Source organism: Phoca vitulina, unplaced genomic scaffold (assembly GCF_004348235.1).
Source record: "Phoca vitulina isolate PV1807 unplaced genomic scaffold, GSC_HSeal_1.0 scaffold58, whole genome shotgun sequence".
NCBI classification, from domain to species: domain Eukaryota; kingdom Metazoa; phylum Chordata; class Mammalia; order Carnivora; family Phocidae; genus Phoca; species Phoca vitulina.
In genome coordinates, this window is record NW_022589761.1 from 3,413,433 (window position 1) to 3,431,212 (window position 17,780).

The following is a 17,780-nucleotide window of genomic DNA, read 5'->3' on the forward strand; positions in this document are numbered from 1 at the left end:
TTACTTGATTTTATTTTTCTAGTGTAGCTACCAGAAGATTGTAAATTACACATGTGGCTGATGTAATTTTCCTGTGGGACAGTGCTGGTCTAGAAGACCAAACTGCAGCCCTGGCCTGCCACTTGTTTTTGTAAATGGAGTAAAGCCATACCCGTGGGTTTCCGTGTGGCACATGGCTATTTTCAAGGTACAACAGCGGCGTCGAGGAGTTGAGACAGAGACCGTATGGCCCACGAAGGCCGAATTAGGTACTCTTTGTCAGATAGTAAATAGTTCCAGAGAAAAAGTTGGCTGACCTCTGATCTGGAACAATGGTATGACCCGTGCTTTAAAGCTATCAGAAAGAAAAAAAAAAAAAAAAGCTTTTTCTAGAAAAAGCTTTTTATAGCACTGTTTTCTAGCTAAATCGTATTACTTCTCCCTCTGTAATTTTTATAAAGTCTTCCTGTTCTTCCACAGCCCTTATCCATAATTTATGACTTAACCTATTTCATCATCTCTGCTATTTAAAGCCACACACAATTGGTTTTTAAAATAACAGTGCACCATTAAGTAAGAAAATAATGCTGCACTAAAAAGTCCTGTCTTGTTTTCCTCCCGACCGCCCGACAGTGTCGCCGGTCCCCTGCCTGCTTCACCCTTTGGGCGCCCCAGGCGCTTCAGCTGGTGTGGCTGTTCTACCCGCACCCCTGACCGCTGTGCCTGGTAACCTGGTAACCAGGTCACTGTGGAAGCCACGCCCCTCACCCTGGGGACTGCTGAGGGAATAATCCAGGGTACACAGAAGAGAGTCTTTGATGCACCTCTTTGTGGTGGATAATAGCTTGTCTGAGTCTAAAGCCACATTCACGGAGGTTGTAATTGGCTTCAGTGTAGATCTGTTGACCAAACTGGCCGAGGGAAGAAAAAGTCACAGTACTTTCCTTCCTAGATGTCTTCCACATCCGCTGGCAAAGATGTAAAACGAACATTTTCAGCCCTTGTAAGTTCTTAGAAAAGTTTGTAATGGGTGCCATATGACGGGCTTACGTAGGTAGTGTGTTTGGGTTTATAGCTCAAAATCCAAATGACTGTAAGTAAGGTGCTTGACCCATTTCCAGGTTCCTACCTGTGCAGCAAGACCCAGTTTGACTAGACCTCATTTTGTGGTGCTGCATTTTTCTATTTGAACCATAAGTGTTTGTAAGATGATGACATACTTGGTTTTCTTGTCTACTGAGTATTTTTTCCATTAATGGGTAATCACTTCCACTTGTTTGCCTTACAAAAGTAGATGATAGTAGATCTTCCTTTGTTAAAATTAAAGAGTTTAATTTTAGGCATCTAATATAAATTCTTACCATTACCTAACTAAATTATCAAATGTTGCTGTCTTTTGGCTTCCTAACTCAATGACATTTACATCGATTGTCACCTAATCCAGATAGTGAAGGCACCATTGAGTAACAGTTTGCAAAACTGAATGTAAGTCAGGGACTTCCACAGTAATACTGAGGTACCTGGGTCCTTTGTTTGGAAAGGACATTGCATGTTAGAGGTAGATGGGAATTTGACTTAACACAAATCAGAAGAAAGTGAATCTTGACCATGAGCTCAGACTTACTTAGTTATTTCATCTTTCTGATTTCTCAGCTTTATCTTTTGTTAAAAAGAAAAATGAATACTTACCCATGTCATTGCCACTGGTATCAATAATAATGAAATGGGGTTTTTAATTATTAATCTTAAAAATCGTGACCTGAAGAGACGCTCAACAACATAAGTTATTCGTTTTTCAGGTCTTTTATTAGTACCTAATAGCGTTATTTAAAGGTCTATTATCACTACAGTGCACATTTCCAGATTTTTGTATTTTCCACTTGTCATTTTGTCAATTTTTGTATCTGTATTTCAGAAATAATGTGGCTGCATTTTTACTGAAATAGGCACATCAATCCACATCTTGCTCTTTTTGTTTATATCTGCAGTCCTATTTAAATTCAGTATTTCCAACCACAAAAGGTGTTAGAAAATTCTATTTCAGGCTTGAGAAAAAGTACAGCAGGACGTGGTTCAAATCTTAAGCTGTATTTATTTCTGATCTTCTACAGCTCACGTTGTACAAAAAAATAGTCCTGCCGGAATAATTAAATAAATAAACCAGTGTTTTCAAGGTTACGTTCATTGTTCCAGCCCTTCTCCGGTGTGAAGCAGAACACAGTTGGTGAGGTGGTGTCTTTCTAGAATGCTGATATTGGAGTCCATGCAGAGTATCACCATATAGGTCAAAAAAAAAAAAAACTGAAATAAGGCTCTTCAGAACCTGTGCCCAGCTGGAGCCTCCTTGTGCCTGGTGCGTGGATGCTGATGAAGCCGCCCCAGCAAGCTGCCTGACAATGTTTAAAACTAAACTTCGTAATAGCAGGGGGAAAAAAAAGTGTGACTCTTCCTCATGGGAAAGCGGTGCCCGCGTTCCCATCTGAAACCAGGGGAGGAAGGTCTGGGCAACAGCCCACCAGAGCTGCCCGCGGAAGGAGTGCTCCCGCCTCTGCCAGGTTGGAACACAGCCTGGCTTTACCCTTTCTAATAACTTTTTTTTTAAAGATTGTATTTATTTATTTGAAAGAGCAAGAGAGCACGAGCAGGGGGAGCGGCAGGCAGAGGGAGAAATAAATAAATACCATCTTTTTTTAAAGATTGTATTCATTTATCTAACAGAGAGAGACAGCGAGAGAGGGAACACAAGCAGGGGGAGTGGGAGAGGGAGAAGCAGACTCCCCACTGAGCAGGGAGCCCGATGCGGGGCTTGATCCCAGGACCCTGGGATCATGACCTGAGCCGAAGGCAGACGCTTAACGACTGAGTCACCCAGGCGCCCGGCTTTACCCTTTTTAATCTCTTAGAAGTTCAGCTATTTCTTCGGCTTTCTGAAACGTAAGCCTACCTCACAGAGTTACCTAGCTCAAATGAGACTGTGTCTAAAACAGTCAAGTGCTGACACAGTTCTGGACACAACTGGGTTCGAAGCCATGTGACCTTGAGGAGGGCATTCTAGCTTTCTTGAGCCCCCGCTTCTTCATCAGTAGAACAGAGGGTACTACTAAAGCCTCGCAGGGCGGTTGTGAAGATTAATAACCGCACGAAGACAGGGCCTGGCCATCTAGGAGCTTCGGTGGGCGCATTAACTGTGAGGGGGGTTGGAGATGAAGCTTGCCCTTAGAAATCACAGTAGCAAAGATTCTTGTTACAACCTTGGAAAGGAACCTAGGAACCCTGCTGGCTTGTGTTTTGAGGCAGGATACTCAAAATTATAAAAATCATAATTTTTATTATGAAAATAAAAAGGTAACAGTCCAAGAGAAAGTGTTAGAACATCACTCTGTGGCCGTCGCCTTAAGTTCATATAATCTTTTTCTCACACCTATCAAGTGCCATTAAGGACCGGAGACCGACCCCTTCCCTCAATGAGCCGGGGAGCTGGCAGCGTTGGTGACCCTTCGGCCCAAGGAGAGTGGATCGGACTTAGGGCTGTGTGCGCTCCGCATCATCAGCCGATAACTGTATGGGAGCGAGCGCATGCGCTGGACCGTCTGGGGGGACGGAGGTTCTTGGGGATGAGGAGACCTGTCCTGCCTCAGACCGTGCAAGGCCCTCACACCTAAGTCAGTGTCCCCCCATCTCCCGGGGCGGTTCCAGCTGCGGGACTGTGACACGAGGGCAGTCCCAGTTCTGAAGCGCAGCCTCTTCCCCTGGGGGTCTGTCCTCAGGGCCCAGGGCCCAGCAGTGCTCGTTCCACCAAGGGGGGTTGTGATCTGGTGGGAAAGTGACAGAAGGGGCAGAGAAGAAACCAAACGGTATTTGTGTTTAAGCGTTATCCGCTGGTCTAACTCGCTCTTAAGAATAAACAGAATAAGGAGCCGTATTTCCAGGTATGAGTTACCCCTTACAAAACAAAAGGATATGTATGGAAGTGAGATACAAAGGGCATGATTTCCAATTAAAACCTTAAAACGATGACACTCATTTTGTCTTAGGTAGAAATGCAGAATGACATTCTAGCTACACCCACACCTTGTTATTAGATACCCCTCGGGGTTTGTGTGAAATTCCAAGAAGACACGAAATCTTACCTATGCAGTGACCTGTAGCACCTTTCAACTGATTTACTCAAATACTTAACAAACATCTACTAATTTTTTTAAGTAATTTTTTAAGTAATTCAAACTGACTGTTCCTAATGCCCCCAAGTGAGCTCTTCTGGTAAAACCTATCCCCATAAGATCAAATTTCTGGTTTAAAAAAAAAAGAAATCTATGGGTTTCCATAAAGCGGGGGCCGCCGGGGGGACTAACAGCTAGGGAATCCTCATTTAGAAGCCAATTCAACAATCAGGTATCCTTTGGGTCGAGTTGGGACCCTTCAAAATACACGTTAACTATGAGTTACTTTGGTTCTGCTTCATGGTTGTGAGCCATTCCCATGCTCTAGCTTTCGAGAAGGATTCTCTACTGCTGGTGCTCCCGGAGTTTGTGACCATCAGAGACGAGACTAATGCTGTGCATGAACCAGCGCACGTTCAACCTCGCCCCGCGGCAGAAAGTACTTCCCACGTGGGCTGTGACACACGCTCCCACATGTTCCCCGACACCCGCTCTCTCCCACGGCTGGAGGGTTTCTAGATGGACCCACATGGCTAGCCGGCTTCCCCATCTCCCTAGCGGCTAGGTGAGGCCGTGTGACCACATGAAGGCTAATGGGGTGTGCGCAGAAGTGACCTGAAACTACTGGGTTGAGCTCCCTCCCCTTCCCTTCTGTTTCCTACTGTCTGTTTTGTGACCATGGTGACGAGCCCGCGCTGACTGCAGGAACAAGTGTGACATCCTGGGGAGAGCAGAGCCCTGCCACAGACCCGGGGTCCCTGACACTGTGGAGCTGCGTTGCTTCCATGACAGAAATAAATGTCTTGTTGAAGCCACTGTTTTTTGAGGTGTGGCTTCAGCAATCCAACCCGTATCCTGATTAATACTGAATCCTCAGCCATCATTTCTAGCGGCCCCCCACCCACCGGCCCCCTTCTGTGTATAGAGAAAATCCAGGAAAGGGAAAAGCATACCTCCAGGTTGTGGGCAGGGCTCTGGCCACTGAAATTTAACCCATATCAGTGTCTCAAACTTTTTTTTTTTCATTGTCACCCCTCTAAGGATCTTTTTTCTCTAATCAGCCCCCCCAGTCCCTGAAACTTGAATACCTTAGATATACTGTAGATCTGTGCTTGATACATAAAAAGAGTAAGATTTTTTTCAACCCCCAAGACCAGTTTCCTCCCTGTCAGGGGGATATTACCATGGAGAAGGCCGGCCTTTATATAAATGACCTGGTTGATGATCATTGTCGAGAGAGTAAGATACCTACAAACTGTTTTCTGGTATCCAGACTGAAAATTCAAAAGGTCATCAAAAGATTTTGAGTAAAAACCTCTCCGAGGGGGCTGTATCTGCTCCCCCATCATGTGGGGATCACTAAAGTACTGAATTCACCCAGTACACGGTCCACCCAGCTGCTGGGGGTCGCGTGAGCCCTGCCTGGCAGGCCTGGAGAGCTGCGGCCACACCTGTGAATTCTTACACAGAAGGAGTCCTTCCGGCTGGCTTACCAGTGCTCATGGGGGACGCAGGAGGGTTGCACAGGAACACTTAGTGATGAATCCAGCCCAGTGCTAGATTAGCCATAATTTAAGGCAGGATAAAATAACTTAGTTTGAGAGTGTTAGAAACATATACATTTCTGGCTCAAAGTCCTACTTCTTCCTACGGAAAAAAACTCCCAAGCCAGACAATACACTTTGGCAACCGTTGGTAGGAAATGTGTACTTCTAGGAGTTTAGACACCTGTTGTGTTAGGCCTGTTGCAGGGAATGACATTAGAGCAGTCCAAAGGGACAAACTGCGAAGACCAGCCAAGGCCACTGGTTTGTGGACTAGAACAGCCAACATGTAGGAATCATCACATTTGGCAAAAAGCTCATATGATAAAGCATCACCATCTGCTTTAATTGAATAACTTGACTATTCATGTCCTCATTTTTTTTTAAAGATTTTATTTATTCATTTGAGACAAAGAAACACAGAGAGAAAGAGAGAGAGAGAACATGAGCAGGGAGAGAGGCAGAGGGACAGGGAGAAGCAGGATCCCCACTGAGCCAGGAGCCCGATGTGGGGCTCGATCCCAGGACCCTGGGATCATGACCTGGGCCGAAGGCAGACGCTTAACCATCTGAGCCACCCAGGTGCCCCTCATGTCCTCATTTAAAATATATAAGTCCAATGGTTATTCTAACCATGGAAATGAAAAAAGAAGGTATAGGTGGGAACAAGAGACAAGGAGAGGTATGAGTAGCAGGTATTAAGAAGGAAAATGAAACAAAACTGGTAATGCTAAAGTACTATTAACCTTAAGAGTCGGATAATTGCGCACCTATGCTGATCTGCCTATGAGTTTCACGATTTTATTTTATTTTTTATTTTAAGGAGCCTCCACACCCAACACGCAGCTTGAACTCACAACCCCCAGATCAAGAGTCACATGCTCTACCAACTGAGCCAGCTGAATTCAGGCGCCCCTGAATTTCACTGTTTAAACCACTACAAATCTAGTTAGTACAAAGTTGATCAAAGGAAGAAACAAATCAATACTAACAATATTTCATAATGCCTTTCTAAAGAATCACACAGGGAAGGAGCCATATACTGACAAATATCTTCCTCATTTTTTTTTTTTAGAAATAGAAAGAGTGCCCTATGTGTGCACAAGCGGGGTGGGGGGTGGAGGCAGAGGCAGAGGGAGAGGGAGAGAGAGAATCGTAAGCAGGCTCCATGCCCAGCATGGCATGGCACCTGTCCTGGGGCTGGATCCCATAACCTGAGGCAAAATCAAGAGTTGGAGGCTTAACCAACCTAGTTACCCAGGCGCCCCTATATTGACAAATGTCTTAAAGGAGGGAAGGACTCCAGTGTCAGGTCAATTCCTGTGCAACTCTGTAATGATCTGTAAGCACTGAGGAAACGTTCCCTTGGACTCAGCAATGGTTCCCAAAGACGAAGCACGCCAAGCCAGGCTCAGAGGAGCGCTGCAGGCATGGCCTGTCTCTGCGGTCTCTCGTGTGAGTCTTACACAAGGATGTATAAAACAATCCAGTGGAATGCACACAGAACATACTAGCATTTCCATTTGTATTTACTTTAGCTAAATATATGTATGTATATACAATTTTTATCCGATAAAGGTATGAGAGCAAAAAGTCTGCTCTTTTATCAAGACACTTGAAAAGTCAACCCTTGTGGAAAAATATGAATTGGATGAAAGCACTGTTAGAAAAACATAGGTGGCTGGCCAAACTGTCTTCAACTGAATACATGTTCCTACAAAAGAATACCCAGTATTAGAAAGATCTCACTTCGCCCAAACGTTTCTATGCATTTTATACAATGCTAGTAAAAACCTCCATGGATTCTTTGTTGAAAACTGGTAAATAACCAATAATGATGCAGCAGAAAAAGAAACCAAGGGGCTGATCCCCTTTACAATTGCACCAAAAACAATAAGATACCTAGGAATAAACCTAACCAAAGAGGTAAAACATCTGTACTCTAAAAACTACAGAACACTTATGAAAGAAATTGAAGAGGACACAAAGAAATGGAAAAACATTCCATGCTCACGGATTGGAAGAAGAGACATTGTTAAAATGTCTATACTACCCAAAGCAATCTACACATTTAATGCAATCCCTACCGAAATACCAACAGCATTTTTGACAGAGCTAGAACAAACAATCCTAAAATTTGTATGGAACCACAAAAGACCCAGAATAGCCAAAACAATCCTGAATAAGAAGAGTAAAGCTGGAGGCATCATGATTCGGGACTTCAAGCTATATTGCAAAGCTGTAGTCATCAAGACAGTATGGTACTGGCACAAAAACAGACACATAGATCAATAGAACAGAATAGAGAGCCCAGAAATGGACCCTGAACTCTATGGTCAACTAATCTTTGACAAAGCAGGAAAGAATGTCCAATGGAAAAAAGTCTCTTCAACAAATGGTGCTGGGAAAACTGGAGAGCAACATGCAGAATGAAACTAGACCACTTTCTTACACCATACACAAAAATAAACTCAAAATGGATGAAAGACCTAAATGTGACACAGGAAACCATCAAAACCCTAGAGGAGAACACAGGCAGCAACCTCTTTGACCTTGGCCATAATAACTTCTTACTAGATATGTAGCCAGAGGCAAGGGGAACAAAAGCAAAAATGAACTATTGGAGCTTCATCAAGATAAAAAGCTTCTGCAAAGCAAAGAAAACAATCAACAAAACTAAAAGGAGGCCTACAGAATGGGAGAAATATTTGCAAATGACATATCTGATAAAGGGTACATCCAGTATCTGATTTGGATACTTCTAAAATCTATGAAGAACTTACCAAACTCAACACCCAAAAAACAAATAATCCAGGAATGCCTGGGTGGCTCAGTCGGTTAAGCATCTGCCTTCGGCTCAGGTCATGATCCCAGGGTCCTAGGATCGAGTCCCACATCCGGCTCCCTCCTTGGCGGAGAGCCTGCTTCTCCCTCTGTCTCTTGCTCCCCCTGCTTGTGCTTGCTTGCTCTCTCTCTCTCTAACAAGTAAATAAAATCTTTAAAAAAAAATTTTTTTTTTTTTTTAAAGATTTTATTTATTTATTTGAGAGAGAGAGAATGAGAGAGAACACATGAGAGGGGGGAGGGTCAGAGGCAGAAGCAGACTCCCTGCCGAGCAGGGAGCCCGATGCGGGACTCGATCCAGGGACTCCAGGATCATGACCTGAGCCGAAGGCAGTCGCTTAACCAACTGAGCCACCCAGGCGCCCAAAAAAAATTTTTAAAAAGAAAGAAAAACAAATAATCCAGTTAAGAAATGGGCAGAAGACATGAACAGACATTTTCCCAAAGAAGACATCCAGATGGCCAACAGGCACATGAAAAGATGCTCAACATCACTCATCATCAGGGAAATACAAATCAAAACCACGATGAGATTTCACCTCACAACTGTCAGAATGGCTAAAATCAACAACACAGGAAACGACAGGTGTTGGCGAGGATGCAGAAAAAGGGGAACCCTCTTACATGTTGGTGGGAATGCAAACTGATGCAGCCACTCTGGAAAACGGTATGGACGTTCCTCAAGAAGTTAAAAATAGAACTACCCTGTGATCCAGCAACTGCACTACTAGGTATTTACCCAAAGAATACAAAAATACAGATTCAAAGAGGTACATGCACCCTGATGTTTTTAGCAGCATTATCAACAATAGCCAAACTATGGAAAGAGCCCAAATGTCCATTGACTGATGAGTGGATAAAGAAGATGTGGTGTATATATATATACACACATACATACAATAGAATATTACTCAGCCATCAAAAAGAATGAAATCTTGCCATTTGCAACAACGTGGATGGAGCTAGATGGTATTATGCTAAGTGAAATAAGTCAGAGAAAGACAAATACCATAGATTTCACTCTATGTGGAATTTAAAAAACAAAACAGATGAACATAGGGCATAGAAAAAAACAGAGAGAGAGAGAGAGACAAACCAGAAAACAGACTTAACTATAGAGAACAAACTGAGGGTTGCTGGAGGGGAGGTGGCTGGGGGGATGGGCTAAATAGGTGATGGGTATTAAGGAGGATACTTATGATAAGCACTGGGTGTTGTATGTAAGTGATGAGTCACTTAATTCTACTCCTGAAACCAATATTACACTATATGTTAACTAGAATTTAAATAAAAATTTGGAAGAAAGAAAATGAACAAGCAAAAAAAGAAAGAAAGAAAAAACCGTTAAAAGATTATAAAGTTCATCTGGGCAAGTAAATATGCAAAACTTGCCAAGATGTGTTTAAAAGAAGTATAATAGGGGTGCCTGGGTGGCTCAGATAGTTAAGCGTCTGCCTTTGGCTCAGGTCATGATCTCAGGGTCCTGGGATCGAGCCCCATGTCGGGCTCCCTACTCAGCGGGGAGTCTGCTTCTCCCTCTCTCTCTGCCTCTCCTCCTGCTTGTGCTCTTTGTCTCTCTCTCAAATGAATAAATAAAATTAAAAAAAAAAAGAAGTATAATAAAGGGGCACTTGTTCTCGCAAGTATCAAAGCTTTCTAAAAGAAACAGTAATTACAAATGCGTAGAACTGTTGTATAGAGCTCCTTTTTTAAGTCACTTAAACATAGTAGTGAGTTAACAAATAGGCCATATACATACAGGGATTAGGGTGTGATACAGGTAATTCAAAGCAATAGAAAAATAATGTTGAAGCAGCTGACCAACCAGCTAGAAAGAAATTATGTCAGATCCCCATCTTGCCCCATATTAAAAAGATGCCATATTTTTAAAAACTTGAACAAAGTATTTTTAAAATTTTACAATCTTACAATGGGAACGGTTTTCCTAAGCATGACGGAAAAACCCAGAAGCTCTAAAGGAAAGGTGATAGATTCGACAACATAAAAATGGAAAATTGCTATGTAGCGAGACACCTGACAAGGCATTCGAGAATGAGGAAATATCTGCAGGGCATAGAACTAAAGGCTGATCTCCGTAATCTGTCCCTTCCTATCAACATCAAATCCATGACTGGTCAAAGAACACAAAAAGACAAATCCTAGAAAAAGAACCACAAACAGCCAATAAACCCCTGACGCAACTGTCTCCACCTCACACAGAGCATTTCAAGTGATCACTCATTTGTCACGTAAGATTGGCAAAGATTAAAAATATCCATTGTTGGCAAGGGTGTAATACACATCGGTGGAAGGGTAGAGTAATAGAATCGTTACTTTTGGGGATGTCGTTTGCCAGTGTTCATTATCATTTCAAATAGGACTTCTAGCAATTCTGTTTCCTGAAATATGTCCTAAAGAATTACATAAATATAAGGATACATAAGAATTACATAAATATAAGAGAATTCTATAGCGTTGCTTGTAACAGCCTATTATGTCCAACCAGAGGGGAATAGTTAAATAAAACTATGATACATCTACTGGAGGAATATTAATGGATTGATTACCTATCATTGTGTAATAAAAATTACCCCCAAACTCAAAACCACAATAAACATTTATTATCCTTACTGTTTGTGTGTCAGATATTCGGGAGTGGCACAGATGGGCATTTCTGGCTCAGGATCTCTCCTGAGGCTGCAGTTCCCTGAAGGCTGACATGGAGCTGGCAGACCCTCCTCCAAGGTGGTGCTCGTTGCTGGCCAGAGGCTGGGTGCAACCCAGGTGGCCTTCTCCACTGGCTGTTTCTTGAGTGTCCTCACAACACGGTGGCTGGGGGACCCGAAGTGAGCAATCCAAGAGAGGCTAAGGCTGAAACTGGGATGCCTTTTAAGCCCCACAACGTCATTTCCACGGTATCCTATCAATCACACAGAACAACTACAATTCAGTATGAGGGGAGTCTATGCGGGTATAAACACCAGCAGCAAGGATCATTGAAGCTGAAGTTCAAAGGCTGACTAGCAAGGAAGTCAGATAAAGAGAGTGCAAGGAGACACCTGCAAAAACCTTGAAAGAAATTTACCAACAGGAAGTAGAGATGAGGCTGGAGAGGTAAATGGAAGCTGATTCATGGCAATCATTCCAAGCTGTTAAGGAGCTTGATTTTTATATAAAGCCACAAAGCCACCAGCAGAGTTCTATTTCAGTAAGGTAACTCTGGTTATTACATGGAGGGTGGACTGAGTGGACAAGGACAAGGGGGTAAGGATGGAGGTTAGGCTGTCAGCTAGGAGGCCGTTAAAATGATCCTGACAAGGAATGGTAACTTGGATGAGGGTGGTGGCAACAGAAGAGGAGAAAAGTCAGGCAAGTTCTGAGATATCTAGGGACAAGTCCAACAGGACTCAGTGTTTAGATACATGGATTACACGATGGGGGGAACCACATTTGGCTCCTAGGGTTTTGACTTGAACGATTAGGTGATTGGGCACGGGGGATAAAAAACAGGTTTGGGGTTTAGAAAGTTTATTTTTTAACAAGTTGAGTTGGGGATGCCTGCACACATGGAAATGTCGAATAGGCAGAGGCTCCATGGGACCTGGAGGTCAGGAGCTATGCCTGGGCATAAAAACTCATGAGCCATCAGGATATCGGTGGAAACTGGCAGCCATGAGCCAGAGAATCGTTGCTTTTAAAAGGAAGAGTTTACAAGAGACTGAAAAGGAATGAGAGGTAGACAGGAGGAACACCAGGAGAGTCTACTGTCACAGAAGATAGTGGTGATCAAGAGTGGTCATACTAAGCCAAGCAATTTAAAACGGAACAAACATTGTACATCAGCTAAGAAAAAGACAGTAGAGACAGAGAGTTTTCTCCCTCAGTCCTAAGACAGAATACTTTTCTGGGAAGGATGTGAACAGCATTGATGACTTCTGGTGTGGTGCTTCTCAAAGTGTGGAGTACATACAAATAACCTGGGGATTATATGAAAACACAGATTCTGGCTCAGTAGGTCTTGGGGAGGGCCTGAGATCGTGTTTCTAAGAAAGTTCCAGGTGATACTGATGCTCCTAGCCCACAGCCATCTGGAATAGCAAGGCTCTCAAACTTCACTGAGCACAGACTCACATGGAGAAGGTCTTGAAACAGATTATTGGGGCCTGCCCCTACAGATTATGATTCAGTAGGTCTGGGGCAGGATCTGATAATGTGCGTTTCTAACAACCTCCCTGGCGATGGTGACAGTGATGCCACAGTTCCCCAAGACCACAGTTTGAACTGCACCATTCTAGAGCATCACAGCTTAATGACTGCTGGCCCCAACAGAGAGAGAATCCATTTGGATCTCAAAACATAATGCAAACCAGAAGTATCCCCGTATACCACTGCAGTCAGTCCGTGACTAGCGCTCACGGAGGGCAGGGCCTACTACTTGCTATCCATCACCTCTCGGTCATTCTATCACAGAGAAGGACTCCTTCTTAACTGACATATTCGCTCTGAAGACTTAACTCTCAGCAGTGGATGCCTACTTTTTATAAGTCTCAAAGCTTTATCTTGCTGGTAAAGCCATTTCATGATATTAAACCAAGCAGCTGCTAATGAGTACTACTTCCTTTACTCAGAGGATGTACATTGCACCACAGACACAATCTTCCCCAGAGTGACACAGTTTTAGACAAAACCCTATATACAAAAAGGGAAAAATTTTATTGAAGGAAGAATCAATTCACATATGTATTTATTAAGGACCCAAACGTGTTTTATGTAAGGCATCTAAACATGAAAGAAACGGATTACAAAAATAATCCCTGCGCTCCAATCGGTAACATCAAAGACACCAACAATCAAGTTAAAACATGACAAATGCCATCTGAAAAGACACCTAACTACTTACTTTTCTTAAAGCCACCCAGCAGATACCTCAATCCATTTGCACAGAATGTGTGCTTGTTATTAATAGCAACAGACACAGGAAGGAGGAGAAAATACCCAACAGGGGTGACCAGGAGAGGCTTCCTGGATGAAGGAATTTCGTCTTGGAATGAGAAGGACAGTCTTTTCACAGGTGAAAGACCCAGACAACCAGACCATCCCTTAAGAAAAATCAATTAAACACGTGGTCTGCGCATCTGCTGACAAAAGGCTTCATCTACCGTTCTTCGCAGAGTGAAGAAGAACGAGAAAGAAACCCAGGTAAGAGCACAGTACCTGCCCTCAAAAAAGGCTTACACTCTTAGTTTGGAGAGCAAGACAAGCGTATGCTTGAAGGCGAGATTAAGGAACGAGCGCGCCGCCCCCACCCCAACACTAGGGGGGAGTCTTGGGAGAGGCGAAGGTATCCCCGGGGGCTCTCACAGGCAGTCAGCAAACGCCTTCCCAGCGCACGCCAGCGGGCAGCGGGGCCTGGGGGGCGGCCGAGACCCGGGAAGGGGCGCGCCGGGCCGAGCGACGCGGGAGGCGGGGAGAGGCCCGAGGCGTCGGCCTGCTTCGGTCCGCGCGGCCTTTACAAAGTCCCCCGCATCCACCAGCACGGGGGGGTAACAGGCGGCCACGGGCGCAAGCAAGAGGTTTCCGCGGCCCCAAGGCGCGCCCCACTCTCAACCCTGGGGATCTCAGTGGAGCCACCGCCAGACCTGAGGCGACCCCCCCCTCGGAGCCGTGCTCCTCCTCCCCCTGAGCCGCCACCTCTCGCTCTGGCCTGGGAACGGCGTTAGTCTGCGGGGCCGAGAGCAGCCTCGGAGGCTCAATATTGGCACTGCGGGTCGGGGGGCCGGGAGCTCCGCGGTCTCCGCGGCTGGACGCGGGGGGCGGGGCCGGCGCAGCGAGCGGAAATGCGCTGCTTCCTTCCGGCAGACGCCGCACGAGACGGGGCGGGGCGCCCCGGGAAGGGGCGGGGGCTCGCGCTGACGGACGGCTGCCGGGACCTATGGGTGCGGCCGCGGCGGCCCGGCCTCCCCGGCGCGCCCCTTCCTCGGGGCCGCGGACGCCCCCCGGTTCCCCATTTCTCGGGTGTCGCGCGAAGCTCAGCAGCTGCCCGGTGGCCGCTGCCTGGTTCTCTCTGTCCTCGCGGCGCGTTGCGGGCCGTCCTGCGGCCCCGCCCCCGCGGCCCTCGGCGCCCCCCGGCCGGCCGGCCGGCCTCCTTCCCCGCCCGGAGCCGCGCGCCAGGACGCCTGAGGCCGCAGGTCTGTGGCTGCGTGTCGGGCCGCTGGCGGCGCGAGGGGACACGCGGGCGCGAGGCTTCGGCTGTGGGCCGCGGGGTGTCCGGCGTTCCGCCGAATGGGCCGCGACCACCGGGAGCCCGCGGGCCGCCCCGCCGCGCCGTGCAGTCGGGGGGCGCGGTCCGGGCCCCGGGGCGTCTGGGGGCGCCCGGGTGGGGGACGCGGCGCACGTTTGCTCGGCGCGAACTGCGGGGCCGGGGGCGGCAGGTCGGGAGTGAGGAAGTTTGCCGAGGGCGGGGTCGCGTTCGCCGGCCACTTCTCGCTCCGGCCGCGCCGGCCTGGTCAGTGCCGGCCTCGGCGGCCGCGCGACTCTACCCAGCCAGAGCAAGTCCCCTAACTTGGGCGGCCGCCGCCGGCCCCTCGGCGTCCGCTGGGGACACCCGGAGCTGTGGGGCTGGGGTGCGGTGGGATGCTGAGTGACGTGCCCTGCAGCGCCCGGGACGCTCGGGGCGTGCTGGCGCCTCGGAGTAGAGGACAAGCGTCGCTTTCATCTCCCTTTTCCAGTGTTTAAGATGGCATTCCCTTTCATTTGGTGGGGAAACTTTTGTTTCGTAGTTCGTGCGATTATCACAGTTGCCTGACACAGAGTTGGCACGAAAATATTTGTTGCCCTTCTGTCCTAACTTGTTAGAGTGTATCCGCTGTGGGATATTTACAACTCCTCCCGAGCCCTTAGAAAGGGCATGATTCTAGGATAAGGTGACTGGGGGATGAGCCCATCTACAGCAGTATGACTTTTTGCCTGTACTCCTTTTTCCTCCCTCGCTGCTACAGGTTCTCCATTTTCATTGTTTGTACTTAACTGTTTTTGCGTCTCACTTTTTTTGTGTGTGTATGAATGACTGAACGAACGAATAAATTGTATAATTTTGGTTGGTTGGTTTGTTCTTTCTATAAAGCAAGTTGTTTAGAAATTGATAAACTGCCCAAACAATGGTGCCCGGCACCTGGTCATATTTCATAGTAATTAGTAAAACGCTGTTCATTATTCAGAGGAGTGAAGCAAGATGTTCCGGAGGACTGTAGCCAGCTTTCTCACTGCCACCACTCCCTCGCCTCCCACTCGCTGCTTCCAAACCAGGCTTCTGCACCCTGCCTTTACTCCCACTTTTGCTCCCTGGGATAGCAGGCTGCCCTGATTGGCACACCCCCGCTGCCATCACCACTGAGGCGTATTCCTAAAGCTTCCAGTATGAATTGTTTTTAAAGAACATCGGTATTAAAATTCAGATACCTGAGACAAAACAATATTTCACTTCTTCAGAATCCGACTCTCAACAGATTTACTACTGAATACCTCTTCCCGTGGTACGGAACTGTAGAACAAGATCCAGAACTGCATAATTATGTGACCAATTGCAAGGTAACTGCAGTGGCTCAGGAAGGAGAAAGATCAGCGGCCGCTGGCACAACCACAGACAGGAAGGCTTCTTGGAAGAAGGGCAGGGGCTTGTCTGGGATGCCCACCTGTATTCATAATTCTTGTTGGGATGTATTAAGTAAATATTTGTGTTGTGTCTTCACAGTAACTTTGAAGGCTGGTTAAGATGGGAAAGCGGGAGGGCATGCTAAGTCAGGGACAAGGCTTCAGGTCACTTAAGCACAGATGAGCACAGGGTGTGTTGCGGAGAGGATACCGGCATATGGACAGGGAGTTTACTTTTCTGTCGTTTTATAGGAGTGGTTGGAAGAACAATGCATGTAAGTCTTTGACACCATGATATCCATCAGGCAAAGAAAAGGAGTGAAAACCACAGAAGTTTCTGAGGATTATGCAGCACAAGAAGCAAATGTGAAGTTGGAAAATAAATTGCCATCTGGTAGGTGATTTAAATTAAAGCAGCATTTGGGATTGCTTTTATTTCTGCATATTAAAATATCACTCTCCAATAGGATAAGAATTTGGTGAGACCTAACAGTTGAGGAGACTTGTTCTAATACCCTGATGTTTTAGTTCGACAAATTATTTGATTGCAATTTGATAATACTGGCGTTTCAGTTACGATCACATAAAAGGTGAAACAGCTCTGATTAGAACCCCTTGTTTCTCAGCTGTGTGTTCAGTAGGTTCTGGTTTTGCCAATCTTTGACTTTCTAAAGTAATGCTTTCCCCCACGGTTCAGATTTTAGTTTGTTTCTAATTTTTCTGGGTTTGTGTATTCTGTTCACTCTAGACACCCTTACCTTGGGAGACTTTCTCATTTCATTAAGGTATTGAAAAATGAATCAAACATTTTTTTTTTTATTCTTTATATGAATTCCTGAAATTTTCTCCTTTGGTTTGGGGAGGGAGGATGGTCAGAATTTGGTGAGTTGTTTATATAATGCTAAAGACTCTTGCTAAGCTGTACATCAAATATTAATTACCAACTTCCTGACTCCAGAGTTGCTTTCTTAACTAAGCGTGGTCAAGGTTTTTAAAAATAAGCATGAAAAAATTCCATGTCTATCAACCATTTTGGATATCGATAGAATTTACATTAATGGCAGCTATGTTAATTCTTTTTTTTTTTTTTAAGATTTTATTTATTTATTTGAGAGAGAGAAAGAGAGAGCATGAGAGGGGGGAAGGTCAGAGGAAGAAGCAGACTCCATGCTGAGCAGGGAGCCCCATGTGGAACTTAATCCCAGGACTCAAGGGTCATGACCTGAGCCGAAGGCAGTTGCATAACCAACTGATCCACCCAGGCACCCAGCAGCTATGTTAATTCTTATCAGCCAGAACAAGTAAAGTAATTTGGGGGAACAGTTTTATAAAATAAAATTAATCTGTATTGAGAAGTCATGCCATCCAACTCCGCTGTTAGCAATTTTGGACAAGACAGAGTACTTTCTAAAGACTTAAACAATGTAACTTCAAGTTTGCTTTTTTGTTTATTATTTATTTTTTAAAGATTTTTAAAAAAAATTATTAGAGAGAGAGAACATGAGCTGGGAGGAGAGGGAGAAGCAGGCCCCCCACTGAGCAGGGAGCCTGACTTGGGTCTCGATCCCAGGACTCTGGGATCATGACCTGAGCTGAAGGCAGA

General features: G+C 45.6%; 1 protein-coding gene across 7 annotated transcripts in view; it reads left to right on the plus strand.

Moving 5' to 3' along the window:
• The first annotated feature begins 13,269 nt into the window (after positions 1-13,269).
• Positions 13,270-17,780, plus strand: part of DPY19L3 (dpy-19 like C-mannosyltransferase 3) — a 71,734-nt gene continuing 67,223 nt past the window's right edge. For 2 of the 7 annotated variants that reach the window (XM_032390105.1, XM_032390111.1), the window contains exon 1: positions 14,986-16,571. In XM_032390105.1, the coding sequence (XP_032245996.1) occupies positions 16,469-16,571 (103 nt within the window). In that variant the 5' untranslated portion in view covers positions 14,986-16,468. Of the gene's footprint in view, positions 13,727-14,651; positions 14,716-14,984; positions 16,572-17,780 lie in introns of those variants that run through there. The other 5 variants (XM_032390108.1, XM_032390107.1, XM_032390106.1 and 2 more) reach the window with 5 other exon arrangements.